The sequence below is a fragment of the Manis pentadactyla genome, chromosome 2 (genome assembly GCF_030020395.1).
Source record: "Manis pentadactyla isolate mManPen7 chromosome 2, mManPen7.hap1, whole genome shotgun sequence".
Classification (NCBI taxonomy): Eukaryota; Metazoa; Chordata; class Mammalia; order Pholidota; family Manidae; genus Manis; species Manis pentadactyla.
Genome location: NC_080020.1, coordinates 597283 through 616024, shown reverse-complemented (window position 1 = coordinate 616024; position 18742 = coordinate 597283). Strand labels below are relative to the sequence as shown.

The window sequence follows — 18742 nt, the reverse complement described above, 5'->3', positions numbered from 1 at the left end:
TTTGGTCTTAGGAAGCATTTTTACTTTTAAAACTCATTGAAGACCCCAAAGAGCTTTTGTCTCTTGGTATTTACTGTACTGGAAATTAAAACAGAAATTTAAAAAATGGTTATCTATTAATACATCTAAAAATAATATTATATGCCAGCATAAATAACACGTGTTTATGAGGAACGCTATTTAATAAAAGAAATTAGCGAGAAGAGTGACATTGTTTCACATTTTTTGCAAACCTCTTTAATGCTTGTCTTACTAGAAGATAGCTGGATTTCACCTTCTGCTCTTTGTTGTAATCTGTGTTTTTTTTTTGTTTGTGAAATATGAAGAAAGTACAGAAGGAGGAGGGACTTTCATACTGTTTTCAGATAATTGCAGAGATTCTTTCAAACCTCAGAAAATCTCCACCTGTGGTTTTTCTCCAAGATCAGTTACAGTGCTGAGTGTGGAACACCAGTGACCTTCATACTCTGACTTGAAAATCCCTCGGCCTGTGTTCCACTTTGAAAGAAATCTCTTACCATCACTTTGTGCTGTGGGGTAGTAGTCGTTTGGGAAATAGGAGCTGAGTCGTGCAAATCTTATGAATACTGACATGATGCATTATAAACATCCCGCCCGCTTTTGCCAATATCACCCCATCAAAGCCTCTGAGAACTGAGAAGCTAAGAGCTCACAAAGGCAGATGCAAGTTTTCCAAAATTCCAATTTCCACGTGAAACCTCAAGTTTTATCACTGGCACCAAATTCTGCCAGTTGCTTTCCTAGAAGTGACAGGCTAACTTTGTTCTTTTTTTACGAAAACATGTGCCAAATATCCACGGCTGAGGAACCATTGTTTGCCTGTCAGGGACTCCCTTCAAGGAGAGATGAGGTTCCGTGGGGGCACAGCTAATTCAGCTCATGGAAATGCCCACAGACGTGCCCTTCCTTGAGGTGCCCACTCTGCTTCTGTGTAGAGCACCAAGAAATGCTGTATGAGCTCAGTACAAAAGGCAAATAGTCCTAATTTTATTGTGAAAATGGTTTTGACCTCACGGGCCCTGAAAGCATCTTACCCCCAGGGGTTCCCTGGAACACAGCTTGAGAACTGCTGGCTGAAGCGACGGGGTGTCTCTCAGGGAATGGCACCATGGGTTGGCTGGGGAGGGCAGAGGGCAGGGCAGGGCGGGTGGACATCAAATCCTCATGGAACACCCGAGTACCCAGCGCTGTCACTGTGACCGTGGGGCAGTGGAGGCGCAGTGAGGTTTGCTCCAAGCCAGCCAGCCCGGGCGGGCAGAGCTGGGGTGAGTCCCCTGGGTCCTGGCCCCGGTATAGCGGGCGTGCAGGCCTCTGCTGCATTAGGTCGCCCACATTTCCTAAATCTCTTATAAATAACGGGTTCCTATTGTGTGGCAACTGCAGTGCCAGGCACCGAAGATAGGGAACCAAATGACGTTTGCCTGCTCTTGGGAGCTGTCGTCTAGGAGGCCCATGGGCGGGGACACTGAAGGTTCCAGGGGCAGCCAGTGCAGAGACAGGCGTGTGTGGGACTCAGGAGCTCAGAGGAGGGGCCCCGGAATCTGAGTGTGGGTCAGAGTGGCCGGTCAGGAGGGAGAACCCGGCATGGCCTGTTGCGGGAACTGCCCAGTGGCTGGAGGAATGGCTGGGGGTACGGGGGTCACGCAGGACTGCAGTGCTGCCTCAAGAACAGCAGGCTGACGCCCCTCTGAGTACCGGATGGCCATGGCGCCAGGACAGGCTCCTCCCCCCAGCTGCATGCAGGCCACAGTCACACACGCTGGTCCCATCAGTTCCCTGCCTGCCAGAAGGCAGCTCTTGAAGGAACCATCCCCACAGCTTAGAATCAAGCCCGTTTTCTTGGTCTGGGACTTGCTACAAAGTGCTGATTGTTTTTCCTGTGGACCTTGTGGCTCACTCTGGACTCTTAGAACCATTGCATGTTTAGTAACGTCGAGCAACCTAAGAGCTCTAACTCGTAATCGGCTGCCTCCCCAGACTGCATCCTAGACAGTGCTTCTGAGCAGGGGTTTCCCAATCTGGAGAGTCATCTGAGAAAGGTGGTTAAAAAAATACAGATTACCAGGCACCATCTCCAGGGCCCATTCTTCTGCATGTTTATTTTGCTTTCCAAATTGTCCTGGAACAGGCAGCCCGGCTCTGGTTTCCTGCCCAGACGTTTTGGGAATCACTAGTTGGGGGGACTAACTGACATACATTTAATGGCTGACTATTCCACTTTAAAGCTGATTCGTCAGACCTGTTGAATATGTGTGTACGTGAGCACCTCTGCGGTCGGCCTTCTCACATTACATGAAATGCACTCCCTGTGTGAGTGGTAGCATTGAATTCTTCATTTCCCACATTGCTTTTGCAACCCCTCATCTCTTAAAAATGTTTTTTGATGGCCAATTTTCTCCTCTTCTTCTTATCAGAGTTTTGCCGTCTCATTACATAGATCAATTGGCTTATTTATTTTCTTTAATCTTGCATAACACTATGTATGCAAGTGTGCTTTCGCTCTGGGAAGGGTTCTATGCAAGATCGTGGAGATCAGTAGACAAGGCCCACAGCGCCCGTGCAATCCTAACAGTCTAGGCATGTCTGGCATCCCAGAAACATGCAACATATATATACAAACCAAATAAATATTTGACACTAAATTATTATCAGCTCAACCCACAGGAAGGAAGAGGATGCCAGGCCCAGACAGGGATGAATGTGTGGTCCCACCTGAGAACTGAGGTGAGCCACAGAATATGTTAGGTTTCCAAGGGTCCTGGGGTGATATAATCCCTTTTGAGGCCTTCAGAACAAATTAGGACAATGTGCCAAGTTTAAATTTGGGTCTTACTCATCAAGTTTCTATTTTGCTCATAGGCTTGGAAGCAGGGCACGAATTTTCACAAAGGTTCACAGTCCCTGGAGTGGGGTGGGAAGTGATGCCAGTGTGCTGGGGAGCGCCCCACTTGAGGGGGTGGTGATGGCTAACAGCGCCCCTTGTCTGCCAGGCCCAACTCCCAGCCTTTCTGTACAGCTGTGCTGCGGTGCCTGGAGACTGCTATACGGACGTGGACCCAAACCGGAAACCTCACAGGCACAGGGAAATCCAGAGAGCTTCTAGTCTGGCGTTGGCCAACTCTGGGGGCCCCCAGGGCTGTCTGACAATCCCTGGGGAATGTGTGGGCAGGGAGGAACATGCATTTAAAAAAAAGTTTGAGGAACGTTGACCTCACCATCTCCCTTATTTCTCAGAGGAGGAAATTGAGGTGCAAAGAGGGGGAGTGATTTGTGGCAGCGGGCAGGCTTGGAACCAGAGTCCCTGATCCCAGCTCAGTCACCACCCGCCACACGGCGCCCCCTCGGGTTTTCATGATTCTCCTCTTGCACATGTGCGTAGCTATGCACGCTCTCCAAGCCCTTTCACCCCAGTTCTCCTTTTTCATCCTCAGTCCTTCTGTCAGAAAGGGCATTAGTGCCCTGCCTTAGTGAGTAAGGCAAAGCCCAGATGGATAAAGGGACGCTTGCACAGAAAAAAATTGAGATTTAGGAATGAGTAAGGATCGCCACATGTTGGAGTCTTGGTGTCTAGAGGCAGGACCCACCCAGTCTGCGTTTCCCCAGAGGGCAGAATGAGTGCCAGTGAGTGAGGTCACAGTGGGGAGACCTCACTCACTGGCACTAGGATGCCCAGGACCTTCCCTGTCCCCTGAGTGACGTCGGCAGGCTGTCTCTGAGCATCGGTGTCCTCAACACTAAAGGGGACAATCAGAAATAAGGCATCTCTTTGGCCAAAGGCAGGTGCTCAATAAACAAAAGGTATTATCAGGGTCCAGAAACAGGTTTCGGTTCAGCCTAAGAGAGCTTTCTATCGAAGGGAGCAGTGGGTGCATGGAGGGCGCGTCCTCGCAGGGGAGCCAGCCCCTCGTCACTGACGTGCTCGAGAAGGAGCCGGAAGGCCAGATTCATTGGACAGGAAACTGGATTAGGAGATCTCAGAGCTCTCCTGTTCCAGGATTCTGGGATGTGCTCTGGGGTAAACTCGGATGTTCTGTTCTCTCCTCGGCTCTCCAGGCACTGTCTGTGCTGCCCCCAAGCCCATGTCTCTGTCCAGAAGGCTTTTCCTTGCCTTTTGGTCCTCATCTCAGGGAAGCAATCCCTGCTCAGCCTCCTTGCCCTGAACTGCCTGACTTGCTGACCACGGCTTAAGGGTTCCCAGAAGCAGCAGGCCCTCTGACTACCCGTGAAGCCTCCTCACCAGGTGTGGCTGCTGCAAGACTAGCATCCACCAGGGGCTCAGACGGCCACCTTGCAAGACAGTGAGGTTCTGTCTGCTTCAGGGATGAGGTTCACGACCCTGAACTGCCCTGTGTCAGGTTCTGCACCTGCGCTTGTCACAGAGCTACTGGTTGGGGCTCAAAGGCAAAAATCAGTCACAATGCCCAAGGTCTGGGGGTGAGAGCGACGACCTTAAGATCAGCTGGGGAAAACCAAAAACCATAGCCTCCTGTGAGTGCTTGAGAAGGAGGAGCTGGGATCTCAGGAAGACCTCCTGGAGGCGCTCACGAACCCACCACTGCTTCACGGTCGGGGGGTCTTGCGCCGTTCGATCTCGCAGTCGGGCATATATTCTCGAGGCAAAGCTCCAGCTGCTGCCGTTTCACTGCCCCCGTTTACCTTGCAGAGCTTCTGCACAGGTGCAGGAAGGCTTCCTGACCTACACAGTGTACGATGATGTCATCACCATGTCACTCATCCAGGCGGCCTGCCGGATCCTGGGTAAGTCGGAAAGGACTGCAAGTGGATCCTCATTGTTCATGACAGTCCTGTTCTAAGGTCTCTGTGGGCATCAGCAAACCCTGACCATTGCTCCTGGGGCATCTTCGGAAGTAAGTTCCCGAGAGCGTCCGATCACAGCATTTTCCTGAGCAGATAAATGCATGGGCTTGTTGTGTGTGTTTTGGTTTAAAGACACCTGTTTGAATGTGTCGTGAGTCACTGACACTGGGCTCATGGCCATGTAACACATGCCTGAATGGGCGTTTTCAGTGTGTCTCTGAGGCCTGGCAATCGGCCTGCAGTCCTCAGAAGCTAAGGGAAAACCTGGCCTCAGGTGCACAGTGACCAAGCCTGCAGAGACGGGGCTTCTCTGGACTGCAGCAGGGATGTGCAACGTGCCCGTGTGGGGTGAGGCCTTGAGCTTATTCCTCCTTCCTTTTAATTTCAGAGAAATTCTCTGATTAAAATAAACGGTTCCCATGCAGGTGGAGCTGGTAGCAGAGAAGGCAGGGTCCGGATTTTCACAGCTCCCCGGCACCTGTGTGTCTCACGCTCCGGCTCATCTGCTGGATGCAGGAAACCTTTGGGAGTCTGCCTCTGGGAGAAGCCCCAAGTCTCTGAGAAGCCGGGAGTGGGGGGCCACTGAGGCCTGGGGAGTGGAGCGTGTGTGAGCAGCAGGTGCTCTGCAGCCAGGGCCACCTGCTGCCTCGCTCCTCTGCTGCACTGGCTGGACTCAGACTCACAGAGCTGAGCAGGGGCCGGCGGGGCGGCCGAGGTGTGGTGGTGACAACGAGCTGGGGGGAGTCTGGGGCACCGAGGGGTCATCCCTACCAAGCACACATGTGTTGCTCCCCTGTCATTTGCCCCCCTGCACCTCCAGTAGCCCAGCTGAGCTGTGCCTGAGACAGGGCATAGGCGCTGGAGAGAGACACCCGTCTGCTCCGTCAGCTCTCGGAGCCCGGCTCTAAGAGAAGCCACGTCTCCCAGGTGCCTGCTAAGCCGGTGTGCAACCTGTCTCCAGGTGACCCTGGGCTGGGAGGCCTGCCTCCCAGCAGTTGCACCATTGCCCCTTCCAAAGAGGCTCCTGGGAGGGTTTCTAGAATGGTGGGCTCCTGCGAACCCCACCCTGCCTGGTCCAGCCTGTGCAGGGGCTCTCTGACGCAGGTGCCCGGGAGGTGTGTGTGGAGCTTGGTCTGTCAAACAACTCGTGGACCCAGGCCTTCAGGCCAGGGTCTGACCCCAGCATGTTGCTCTCACAGTGCCCTGGTGCCTTGGGGGCCGGGGCCTGGAGACCTGTGTCCAGACTTGGCCGGTGACCCACGCAGGCTCCTTCTCTACCACAGCTGCCAAAGAGATTTTATGTTTCATTTTCTTAGACGTCAATTTTTAACCTGTTAGTATATGTGATCACAATTTGGGTATGCCTTTTGAGCCACACAGGCACCGTCTTGTTCTGCTTTACATCCACGAACGCAAGGCCCTGGTGTGCCCTGGGCTGGGCAGCCTGCAGGCCTTGGTCTGAGAAGGAGATGACAGAGATGTCATCTATTTAAAAAAACAAAAACACTTTTTAACAGAGTCTTTTACATATGCGTAGAGGTAGACCTGTGCCCTGAAGCCCGCATGCCCCTCACCCAGCTCCAGTGAGCCTTGCTGTTTTGCCAGTCTTATTTCACCACCACCCTTCTTCTGGTTTTGTTTTTGCTGGAATGTCCTAAAGCAAATCTCAGGTTTCCCATAAATTCACCAGTAAATATTTCAGTATGAGTCTCTAACAGGATAAAGACATTTTAAAACATAATCGTGATGCCCTGTTTATACCCAGCAAAATCCGTAGTGTGCCAGGGTCTCGGGGTCCAGCTGTGCCTCGTGGCTGTGGATGGATGTGGTCTTTGAGGTCTTACTGGACTAGATTTCCTGAATTCTTTTCGGGACGATCAGTGAAAACTTCTTACTGTAACAGAATTGCAAACTCACAGAAGGTTTGTGAGAATAGTTACAAAGACTCCCCCTGTACTCCTCACCCACAGTCCCCAAGTGTCAGCACCTTCCCACGTTAGCTCTATCCTTCTCTCTGTATCTGTAATTTTCCCCCTGAATTGTTAGTGTGTTGCAGATATGATGTCTCTTCATCCCTAAACGTTCTCTACAGCACGACTACCCAACGTGGGAGATGAATGTTGAGATATTGCGACTGCCTGACCTTTAGCGAGGATTTTCCAGTTGTCTCCGCGGCGTCTTTCAGAACAAAAGGAAGCCCTTGGTCAGGCCGCTTGTTGCATCTGGGCTTCACCATCCGGAATAGCCCCTGGGTCCTTGTGTTCTGTGATGCCGATTTCCTTGGAAGGTTCTGGTCAGGCATTTGGAAAGCTATTTGTCGAATGCCCCTCAGCTCAGGATCACCTGGTCCTTCCTCACCGTCTGATTTAGGCTCTGCTCTCTCGGCAGGAAGGTCAGCACTTCTCGGGCATGTCCTGCTGTTTGCCCCGTGGTGGGCGGTGACTGGACGCTCGGATAAGGTGGAACCTGCCGGGTCTCTCCGCCGTGAGGTCACTGTCTGTCTCTTTGTGGTTAGCGTCTTGTGAGAAGATACTCCCAGCCTAGGTACGGACCCAGGGGCGTCCCAGGTCCCTCCTTTCCCACTGTCACTGTTCCTTGGTGACTCTTGCCTGGAGTGATCATCTTGAGGGTGGTCAAGCAGTGGTTTCCTAAGCGTGCCTTTCCTCCACTGCTTAACGTCTATTCACTGGATTTCTACTTCGCTCTGGCATTTATATACTTAAATCAGTGTGAACTCTTGATTCTTATTTTTCTAATTGGCTATACCCTTCACTTTCATTAGTTACCCTGATGCTCAAATTCTCCAAGGTCAACCAGCAGGAGCCCCTCCAAACTGGTCCTCGTGTCCTTTAGCCGCGTCGCCATCAGTCTGGGCTCGCTCCGCTTTCTGGCATGACAAGGTGTTCCGGGTTCCTCTTATCCTTTCCCTGCTTCAGCCCTAAAATCTGCCATTTCTCCAGGGGAGCCCAAACACACGCGAGCATGCACTTCACTCTCCAGTGTGTCTCCCTGTCAGCTCGCCATCTAAACCCTGATGCAGTTCGTGGCCCTTTATGGTAGATTTCCCGGTCTTCACCCCAGGCTTCCTTCTGCTCTTCCCTGTTCCGTAACTGTAATTCATCCTCACACTCTGAGCAACCTGGTTGCCGTTATCCACAACATACCGGCCTGTATGCTTAATCCTCAAATGTCCAGAAAGTCATTTCAGAATTGCCAACCAGCACCACTGCGGGAGTGAGTCTACCAACCATGCTCAAATGGTTGTTAAAGGTGTTCTTGTTTTGTCTATAGTCTGAGGACAAAGCAGTCTAACTGCTATGCTCACATTTCACTGGGCTAACTTTTTCCCAGATACTTCGGTCACTCAAAATTGTTCTGTTGAAATGTTCTGTTGCTCTGTTTCTGTATATATTCTTAGTGTTTTCCCTCTCCTTATTGATCTTATTTAAAAAATTTTAAGTATATGAGTCGTTAACATGATTCCCCAAACCAGAGCTGTCCAGAAAGTCAGCTCGGAGAGGTGCCAGGGCCTCGGCTCTGCTGTTCCCTCACCTCCCCCCCACTCCCACCAAGGCTTTGTATGTGACCAGCCCCAGCAGTCCTTGGTTTATCCCTCTGGGGCTTAATTTTGCACAAATAAGCAGATAGGTGCATATTTCCAATCATTGCTACATGAAGGATAGAACACTGAGCATGCTATAGATTCTCCTTTGCAATCTCAGTAAACCTTGTGCTCATTTCCCTTCTGCATTTCCTTGCCTTTGGCTACGTAACTCAGACCCTCTGTGACCCAGACTCACGGAGTCCCGGCTCACTGAGGCCGGGGAATGACATGACGCAGATGCAGATTTTACAAAGTGACTTTGTCCTCTGGAGCCAAGCGTTCTCAGCCCAGAACCCTAGAAGCACTCCAAACCCAGCCGGATGGAAACCACCACACCCGACCCTGGGATCTGCGCTGAAGCGCCAGTGAGTCTCTGATCCTGCCTGCTGCTCCCACTGACGGAGCTGGGCACCCAGGACCGAACGGCCAGGCTCTGCAACCGGCCATGTCATGGATCTTTGTGGGCTTACAGACTTAGAAGAAAAGCCAAGCAGGCAGGCTTTCTGTGCAAGGCTGACCTGGTCACGTCACCCTAGCTGCTCGGCCTGCGACGACCCAGTCCTCCTGAGAGGGCTGCCTGCAAGAAGGGCGGCTCTGGGATCTCTGCTCCCCCAGCAGGTCACAGGAGACTGGGGCGCACAGGCACAGCTGTGTTTCTTCTGCTCAAACAAGCCAGACTTGGCAGGAAAGGAGGGGTAGAGGGAGGCGGGGAAGGAGCGGCCTGTTCATGTTCTCTTCACCTCCCAGGACTCACAGGCCCTGGAAAGGACTGGAGTGGGATTTATTTCAGTTCCCTTTGGAGGTGAGCAGGTGGCTCTTGATTGCTGCTACAGACAAGCCTGCTGGTGTCCAGCTAGGGAAGGACCCCAGAGGGCCTACAGAGGCCAGAGACACAGGCTGTTAGATCTCGCCTCCTACCACTCCAAGCTTTGTCTTGATTCAAAAGACCTGGATAATTCACTTTGGGGCTATATGTACTCATCTTTGCCAAGATCACCCCACCTCAGTGGGAACTCCATCCTGCTCAGATTACAGAACAATTAGCTGCCCAACGATACGGCTGTGGACAATGAACCATAGGGAATCTGCTGCTCGGACCATCTCAGGAAGCAAGCAGAGGCTGGAGAGAATCCGGCCTGACTCGGTTCGCCTGCCACCCCGGTAGGCATTGGTGGTAGACAGCTCAAGAGACCTGGAACGCCTTTGTGCGAACTGCAGACCCGGCCAATTCCAGGGCATCGTTGGGCCCCTCAAGGATCCAGCCAAGAATTCTGGGGATGGTGAACCCTGTGGGTCTCCGGAAAACCTGGGCATGCCAGGCCTTCCTGCAGCCCCAGGATCTACTGTGAGTCACCACACCATTGTAAACCCAAGAATGCTCTCTTACGCAGATGCAGGCCAACAGCATCGATGGGTGCCTGTCTCCTTTGTCCATGGTGAAAACCTGTAAGCAGCGCCACCTTGCGGGAGACCCTTGTTTCTCTGACTGCTGCTCCAGAGGCTGTGGGAGGTGGCACAGAAAGTGCAGAATTTAGGGAGAGAGCCTCTGCCACCCTGAGTGACTTGGGTCAATTCACAAAGATAAGTCAGCTTTGACGGGCTCACCTGTAAAGGGGACGTGATAGGAAGACTGTTTGTCTTTCAAGGTGTTGGTAGTGAGTCTAATAACTGCTCACCGCGTGTTTAAGGAGCTATAACATATCCTTGCAAACACTTCTGCCTCTCCAGGAAGCGTCCTTCGCACACTGTCTGTCCAACTTGAGCGTGGCTGGGGCGGGGGTCTGGGGCCCACCCCCAGGCACCCACGGAGCACCAAGTTTGTCTCTAGCACAGGAAACACATAGAACGAGGTCCCTGCCCTTCAGAACGATCACACAGTTTGGAAGAGAAGAAAAATGTGGCACTTAGGAGAATAATTCAGTGGGACCAGGGATATTCAGGCTGTCTTGCCAATGGGTTTCAGCCCTGGGCAAGTTCACTATGGATTCAGTGTGACCAAAGAAATGACAGTAGAACATTCTTGGGGTGAAAGGATTATACCCAACATTATTTCCAAGGTGCAGGTCAGTCACTTGAATCCCGTCCACTCAGAGCGTGTCTGCAGGCAGCAAGCTGGTCTCTGCTTCTGGGCACCTCTGCCTGCACAGCCATCCTCTGGGCCTCTGTCCTCAGCACTGCCACCAGTCCAGCCTCTGCTCTGCTCTCCTGCAGCCTTGCAGCCCTGCCACCGTGTTGCCCAGAGCACTGGGTGGAGCTCTTCACATAGACTGCCCACACGTGTAGTGAACGAGCCAACCAGGGCCAGGTGAGAATCCTGGTCACAGGAACCTTCACTTTATCCACGCAGGGAAATCTCTGTGGGGGATGCAGTGTGAAAACCACACCCTAGGGGAGTCAGGATGCCAAGAGGATGAGAGAGGCAGAAAGGGGAAGTCATCGCAGGCATTTGGTACCATCTTTGGGGGAAACCAGAATGATGTAAGTTTGTTGGTATTGGTTTTTAGTTGCAGGATCAATTATTTCTGAGGTGGCTTTTTGTGGATAAAATGAGAGTTCCTGTGGCCAGAATTCTCACCTGGCCCTGGTTGACCAGCTCACTGCACACCTGTGGGCAATACGTGGCTGTTGACTCTGTATAAAGAGCTCTTCCCAGTGCTCTGGGCGACACGGTGGCAGGGCTGCAAGGCTGCAGGAGAGCAGAGCAGAGGCTGGACTGGTGGCAGCACCAAGGACAGAGACCCAGAGGATGGCTGTGCAGGCAGAGGCGCCCAGAGGCAGAGACCAGCTTGCTGCCTGCAGACACGCTCTGAGTGAATTGGATTCTAGTGACTGACCTGCCACCATGGAAATAAAGTTGGGTATAACCCTTTCATCCCAGGAATGTTTTGCTGTCAATTTCTCTGGTCACATTGAATCCACAGCGAACTTGCCTGGGGCTGAAGCCCATAGGCAAGACACTTTTCATCCTGCTTTAATAAGGCTGTCGTATTTACAGATACCTAGAGATGGCAGGGAGATTGCCCCGCCCAGAGTAAACCTTGTTCTGGGAGCCGGATTCAACCATTTAACAGCTTCCCGTCCACTTCTGGGCTGCAGAAGAGACTGGGTAGGGTTAGGGGGTCTCGTGTTTCATGAGCACCTTCCAGGTGCCAGGGCTGCACTGGGCCCCTCCCGGTGGCCCCACGATGTAGACGCTGATGCTGGCATTCTGCTATGAAACAGTGAAGCCTTAGAGGGAAGTTCGATGACCCACCACACTGCCAGGACTGGAGCTCCTTGGAAATAAATGACTGTCCAGGTGAGAACAATCACTCTGTAGGGGCTCTGATCTGGGGGTGTGCTTTGCGTCCCACAGGTGTCTCTATGGAGGCCCTCCTGAAGCTCTTTGGACAGCACTTCTTTAAATTCTGCAAGATGTCTGGTTACGACAGGATGTTACGGACCCTGGGAGGAAATCTCACAGAGTTTATCGAAAACCTAGATGCCCTCCACAGCTACCTGGCACTCTCTTATCAGGTAAGGCTGTCTGAGCCTCGTCTTGATGGCTCTGAGAGGAAGCAAGTGCCCATAGCAGTTCTGGGCCACGTCCTGCCTCTGCCGAGAGGGTGCAGGTGCGGGCACCTGTGGACCCCTTGGTACCAGGTGTCAGGGGTTCCCTGGGGACAGGAATGGGAAAGGGGCACCTGTTGGCTACATCTATAAGCTGCCTGGCAGCATCCAAGCAGGGCAGGCTGGAAAGGTGGGCTTTGTGGGGGGATGGCCTGTTCTGAGAGCAGCTCCTGCGGGTTTGGAATTGAATCTAGAAGATTGATTACAACAGGATCAAAGGTGGGGGGCAATAAGGGCCCCGTGGATTTGCAAAACCTCTCCTCAGGCTCCCTGGCCTGGGAAGAGCTGATAAATAGCTTGTGCAGCCAGCTTCATTTATTCACGTACCAGAAGGAAAGACTGGCAGGGTCGGAATCGGAAACCACCCGACCCTGATTGACCCGGGGGGGCGCTGCCTGAGGGGTCAGGAGACTAATTTCCCTATTGGGATGCGTCCTTCCAGAGGTCATTCCTTGGCTTTCTTGTTTGTAGAGATCACTGGAAATTCAAATGCCTAACTCCCTTTTCCTTTTTAGAGAAGAAAATGTTTTTTCTGAAAAGGCAAAGTGGCTTTTACGCATCTCATAATGAGAATGTATTATGCTGCACCGAATAGTTTATTTTTAGGGCCCTTTAGAGTTTATCATGCTCTTTCTCTACCATTTCTAAGTTTAGTGCTCACAGCCTCTGCTGAAGGATTGCCATGGGGATAGAGTGGGGTTAGGTTTGCTGACATGCCCCAAGAGGGTGCACCTTGTAGGTGTTAAACGGGAGGAGCAGGTCTATCCTGATGCTACCGTGTGAACTACTCAAGAACAAAGGGGATGGAAAGAGCCCTGGCGCTGGGGTCTGATGGGCCTATCAGGCTGCGGACCAGCTCTGACATACTGGCTGTGTGATCCTGGGGAAGTCACATTTGCTGTGTTAAGGGATTAGGTATAACACAAAATTCCCGACATATAGGGGTCAAAACCATGGTAGATTTTATTTTTATGTCTTGGGAGAGAGTGGGAGATGGAATTCTGTGTGGTGTGGTGGGTAAGCTCTGTGGCTTCACCGAGCCTCATAAGCATGACTGAACAACTCATGGGAAAAACCTGCTGTGTCTTTTCATTAGGAGATGAACGCACCGTCGTTCCGTGTGGAGAGAGGAGCAGATGGGAAAACGCTCCTGCACTACTACTCTGACCGGAGGGGTCTGTGCCACATCGTGCCAGGTACGGGAAGGGCGTTGCCAGAGCTGCAAGGCCTCAGAGCGAGGTCGATGCCCCGCCGATGCCCCGTGGATTCCCCACCACGGCCAGCAGCCAGCCCCGCTCTTCTGGGGTCTGACTCTTTGCCATCTCGACCGTCACTCCCAAAGTCTTTGAGCCTTACGGTAATTTTCCATAGTGCCAAACAAAGGGAGATGTTCCATTTTTATTTCAACATTTTAAATTATGTGAGTTTCTACATAGTTGTGATAACTCTGCAAATATTATTTTGTATTAACTTGTTTTGTATTCAGCATTGTAGAAAAAACATCCTTCCATGTTTTCACAATCTTTAAAGTCATGCTCAGTGGCTGGACGACATTGCTTAGTAATTAACTAGCCCACTGCTGGATTTTTGGTTCTCTTTTGCTATTGTAAACAGTGCTGTGACAAACACCTTCATGCAGGCTATTGCCAAGTTTACCGTGTGACCCCGGGACAGATCCCCAAAGGAAACTTTTTAATACACAATCCTTCATGTTTTTACAACTGGATTTCACTCACATTATCTCCAGAGTTTGTTCTCTTTTTCGTTTAGTGAGTTAAATATGTTCCTGAAGTGAATAAACAAACAGATAATGAACTAAAAGCAGGAGCGCGGGGATGTATTTGGACTCCAGCCATGTGCAGCTTAAGCCTCTACCTGAGGCTCACTTTGTTTCTAAACTGGATTCATCTGCCTGTTTGACGCAGGGCTGGGCTGGGTGAGCCCTGGAACGTTCACCCGATATTGTCCCAAGATGGTTTTATGACTTCTGCTCACACAGCTGCCTGGGTCACTCTCACCGAGACACTCACATGTCCTTCTGCTGCAGGCATCCTTGAGGCTGTGGCCAGAGACTTCTTTGACATTGATGTGACCATGGATGTCCTTGGCATGAATCAGGAGGAGGAGAGGACGGGGAAGAAGGAGCACGTTGTGTTTCTGATTGTGCAGAAGCCCCGCAGACAGGTGAGAGGGGCACAGCCAGACAGGCTCCAAGACAGGACATCCAGAGACCACGAGGCTGCCGCTCTTGGAATAAACTAGCACAATCTGTGCAAAGAGCAGAATCAAATGGACCTTATGGTTACCTAAGGAGGGTTTCTCAGTTTCAGCTCTATTGACATTTTGCACCAAAAAATTCTTTGTTACAATGGGCTGTCCAGTGCATATTTAGTTAACACCCCTGGTCTACCTGTGATATGCTAACAGCACCTGCCCCCATTCTTGGCAATAAAAAATGTCTCCAGGCATTGCCAAAGGTCCCTAGGGCAAGGGTAGGGGACAAATCTCTCCCATGAGAACCTCTGGGCTAAGATAACTTAGATAAACATTGGGAGGATGTTTTTCTGGGATGGACCATGGCCTGGAACATTTTTACCTATAAAAATATCATTATGCCTGAAATTTGGATCTGGTGCCTTATTTTGCAATCCTAAAATCTACGGACTTTTCAAGTCCTGAGACTCCACCCCTGCAGCTGGTGCCCATCAGGGCTCTGCAGTCAGCTTAAGATCCCGTGGCTGGCTGCCTCAACTGCAGCCTGCAGAGCCACCACATCTGTTGGGTGCGTGGCTCTCTGTGTCCACGTAGTGTGTACAAATACCAGCTGAGTCTGTGATTCCTGGAGGGCGCGATGTTCATGTCTTAGGGCATTCAAAGCCCCCTCAGGTGATTCACTGCAGAGCCTCCAGCCACGGGAAAAGGAGATGTTCATGCATGACCTTCCTGACAGCACCCCCCAACACCGAGATTTTGTAAAAAGTTCTTGCTGCCTCTGGCAGAGAAACTGGATGAAAACCTGGGGGCTTACCAGTCTCGCTAAAGGGGATCTTGCGAAGGCCTTACTGGTCCTCTGGCTTGAGCATCTCCCGCCAATGACCAGACACAGGCCTCTCTCCCTGCCTCTGCAGGCCCTGGAGGCAGCCTTCCTTAGGATGAAGGAGAGGTACTGGAGTGTCTCTGCTGGTCCTGCGAGGAAATCCCACTGGGAAGCTGTGAGAAGTGCGGTCAGGTTTGGGGAAGGTGAGTGGGCTGTTCCCCCGACCTCGGTTCTCAGAGCAGAGCAGCTGCGAGGTGCACACCCAGGGGGCAAAGGCTTTGGTGGCTATGGTGTCATGATTTCTGCACAGCTGGATTGGCAGGCGTGGTTTTTGACTTAGAAATATCATTCTCTCCCTTGCCTGCTTTGCCCCTTTTATTCATGCTGGGCCTCCCCTGTAATCAGGGAACACCCCTGGAGAGGGTCAGTACCGGTCCACTTGGCAAATGCGTTCAAGAAAAAGGGGATGGGTACAGCCACTTACCAAGACCAATGGATTCTCCACAGCGCCTCAGGCCTTCCGGCCCAGGTGCATTTCCAGCCAGAAGTCTGTGAATAACGCTCGTGCCCAGTAGTGCAGAGGACACTGGACCAGCAGCCAAGAGAGCAGATTTCAGGCTCTGTCCCTGAGGAGCTGGATGACCGTGGACAAGGTCCTCTGTCTCCCACCGGAAAGGCAGGCAGCAGGCTCCTGCTAGTGGCCCTGCGGGCCCTGGGCCGGGCTGCAGGTCGGCACACTGAGTCAGAACAAGAGCTCCGGCCCCCTGGGAGAGCACGCTGGTGGCCTTGCCACCAGGGAGGGGCCAGACGACAGAGCCTGGGAGGAAGTCGCAGAGCTCCAGGGCCGCACTGAGCCGCTGGAGCCACCAGGCCATCAAACCTGCAACTAACACCCTTTGTCTAAGGGATTTTCATATCAAAACAGCTGTTTTGAATCTCTACCCACCACCAAATAGGGCTGTTAGTTGAATTTTCATGTGCCACCCCAAACTGTCAGTCTAAAAGGCTCCCTGACAAACATCGCTGACGCCGGGCTGGGCACACACGCTCGGCTCGCTGGCTCATTGTCTGGCTGTCACCATCTCAATGCTGGCTGTTTCTGTGGTGAGACCCACTCAATTGGCCCAGAAACTTTTCAGTGGTGGGCAGAAACTTGGCAGGGTGGGGTGTGGGTAGGGGGCTTCTCAACCTGGAGGTGAGTTTTCTGTTTGTTTTAATTTGAAAGAAAAATTGCTGTGGCCGTCTGGAGATGCGGAGGAGCCCAGGATAGGGGGGCAGGGATGGCACTTTGCCTGGGAAGCATTTAAGGTACCGCCCCGAGCTCCCCTCTGTGCCAGGTTGAGGGCGTGAGTTGCCTGTGAACTTGACCCTCTTTTTCTACATCCAGGGCATCTTGTGAACACCTTCACGCCGATTTATCCCGAGCGGCTCTGGATTGATGAGAAGACCTTCTGTAGTGCAGTTCCTTTCCACATTGTGTTTGATGAATCTGTAAGAGGCTCTTTCCCTCTGTAGCCTGGACTGGGGACCGGCTTGGGGGAGGCCCCATTCTATAGTCCTTAAGGGCTGGCAGGGACTTTCAGGTCCCTGAGGAGTCCGCAGGGTCTGCGAGGCTAGGGTTTTGCCTGGCACCGCTTCCTTTCCATTGTGGCAGCCTCCATAAACAGAGTGCAGGATCTTGGCAGGTGTGGAAGGCTCCGGACCATGGACTTTGAGTGAGGGAGCGCATGAGAAAGTCTGCCATTAGCAAAAAAGGGAGTGACCCTAAAATTCCCTACGCCCAGAGACAAAAGATGCCAACAGGGACATCAGGGTGGAATTCTAAAAGAGACCACTCACTGGCCTGTGCTGTCTCACTCCCACCACGCTCCACCCTCTGCCCCTTGAAGGTGGGCAGAGGCCTGTGCCCACTCGGATGAGCTGGCAGGGGGCCCACAGCAGGTGCCATCTGATCATTATCATTTCCTTGGATAAAATACATGTCAACTGCATTGATTATGAATTCGCTGAAAGGACAATTTGGCTGGAAAATCAGTTAAAATGCCTTCAGCCCTTGTGATTTTCTCTTGATGTTTACTTGAACGCAGAGACAAGCTGAATCAATGCTGACCAGTTGACTGCTGGGTACAGATTAAGCAGCATCATTTCTCATATAAGGTCCTCTCTGCTTGCCATGAACTGACCTGAGAAATCAAACAGCCCTGCAAGAAACAACTAGAGCATTTGAAAGCGGTGCACCTTGGCTTTTCTACAATGCCAGGAGCATATTGTTATTGCTACAGTAATATTTAAAATTCTGATCTACTTTTTCAGTTTTGGGACTAACCTAACAGGGAGCTTAATGATACTTATTCTGTAAAGTTAGGTTGTTTTCTATAGCTTAGCAGAGTCCACATGGCTGCAAAGTTAAGTCCTGGACAGCCTGTGCTGGCTTTGAACACTGGGTAGAGGAAACTCATTCTGTCCTTCCTTCTGTGTGATCCCTGGAGATGGTGGTAAGGCCTCCTTGCCTCCATGGTGGACTCCTTCACCCAGGCCTGGTGCATTTTCTGGTTTCTTTGCTGATTAATTCTCAAGAGTGGGAGGAGGGCCAGGGGCAGAGAGAGCAGGCAGTCTCAGAGCTGGAGAGGAGCTAGTTAGCCCAAGTGAGAAGTCTGACCTGTTTCTTGTCTTGTCAAATGTATTGATTATGCAGAGAGATGTGCTCTCGGCACACCCGTCCTATCTTTTCTCCTTCGGAGGTGAGCCACAGCTTTGGTTTATAACATAATTCTTCCACAGTGTTTATTCCATTGCCGGTCCCTCCCTCTCCCCCCGCAGTGAGTCACCCAGCAAGGCCAGGATAGTATTTCCACGGGAAAGTTTATGGGCAGATTGCTCCCTAGGCCCCAGTCTTATGCCTGTCCTCTGTGGATAGCTAAGGATCAAGCAAGCTGGAGTGAATATCCAGAAGTATATCCCAGGACTTCAAACCCAGAAGATCCGATTAGACGAGTATTTCTCCATCATTCATCCCCAAGTCACCTTCGACATATACAGCATCTGCAAATTTATCAACAGCCAGTTTGTCCTGAAGGCACGAAGAGAAATGATGCCTAAAGCTTGGAAAAGCCAGCCCACGATCAAACTCCAAGGTAGTGACGTGCCCTGTCCCATTGCTCAACCATTTGGGAAGCTGATCAGAAAGGGAAGAGGTGGTTTTCCGATTTCCCCAAGAAACTGAAAGTTAGTTTTTGCGTAGAGTGTAAGGGGCACACATCTGTTAGACGGACAGTTCAGTATTCCAGGTGTAAACACGGGCAGAGGCACCATAGAGGAAAACGCTGTGTTCTGGGAACCCGGGTGAGTCGTAGAAGGGGTGGTGGCGGGTGACACTGGCAGATGAGGATTCAGGCTGCAGACATGGAGGGTCTGAGTAATTCCACTTCTGAGATTATATTCTTTAACAAAATAGTCACATTTATACACAATGACTTACCTGGAGCTTGGCCATTGCAACATTGTTCATAAAAATGACAAAAAACACATGATATAATCAATGCTAGCTTATTGCTTTAATAAGATATAACATAATCAATGTAGCCAGTAAAACATACAATGCATATCTACACTTAATGCTATGGAAGATTATATCTATTATAAACCTGAAGGGG

The 18742-nt window shown here is 51.4% G+C and overlaps 1 protein-coding gene across 1 annotated transcript in view; it reads left to right on the top strand.

Annotated features, from left to right (window-relative positions):
* The window catches only part of LOC118922238 (guanylate cyclase soluble subunit beta-2-like), a 47713-nt gene that overhangs the window by 16702 nt on the left and 12269 nt on the right, over window positions 1-18742 (top strand). The window contains exons 3-9 of the mRNA XM_057489154.1: window positions 4685-4779; window positions 11799-11959; window positions 13149-13248; window positions 14100-14236; window positions 15181-15292; window positions 16477-16580; window positions 18007-18223. Coding sequence (XP_057345137.1) covers window positions 4685-4779; window positions 11799-11959; window positions 13149-13248; window positions 14100-14236; window positions 15181-15292; window positions 16477-16580; window positions 18007-18223 — 926 coding nt within the window. The remainder of the gene's footprint in view (window positions 1-4684; window positions 4780-11798; window positions 11960-13148; window positions 13249-14099; window positions 14237-15180; window positions 15293-16476; window positions 16581-18006; window positions 18224-18742) is intronic.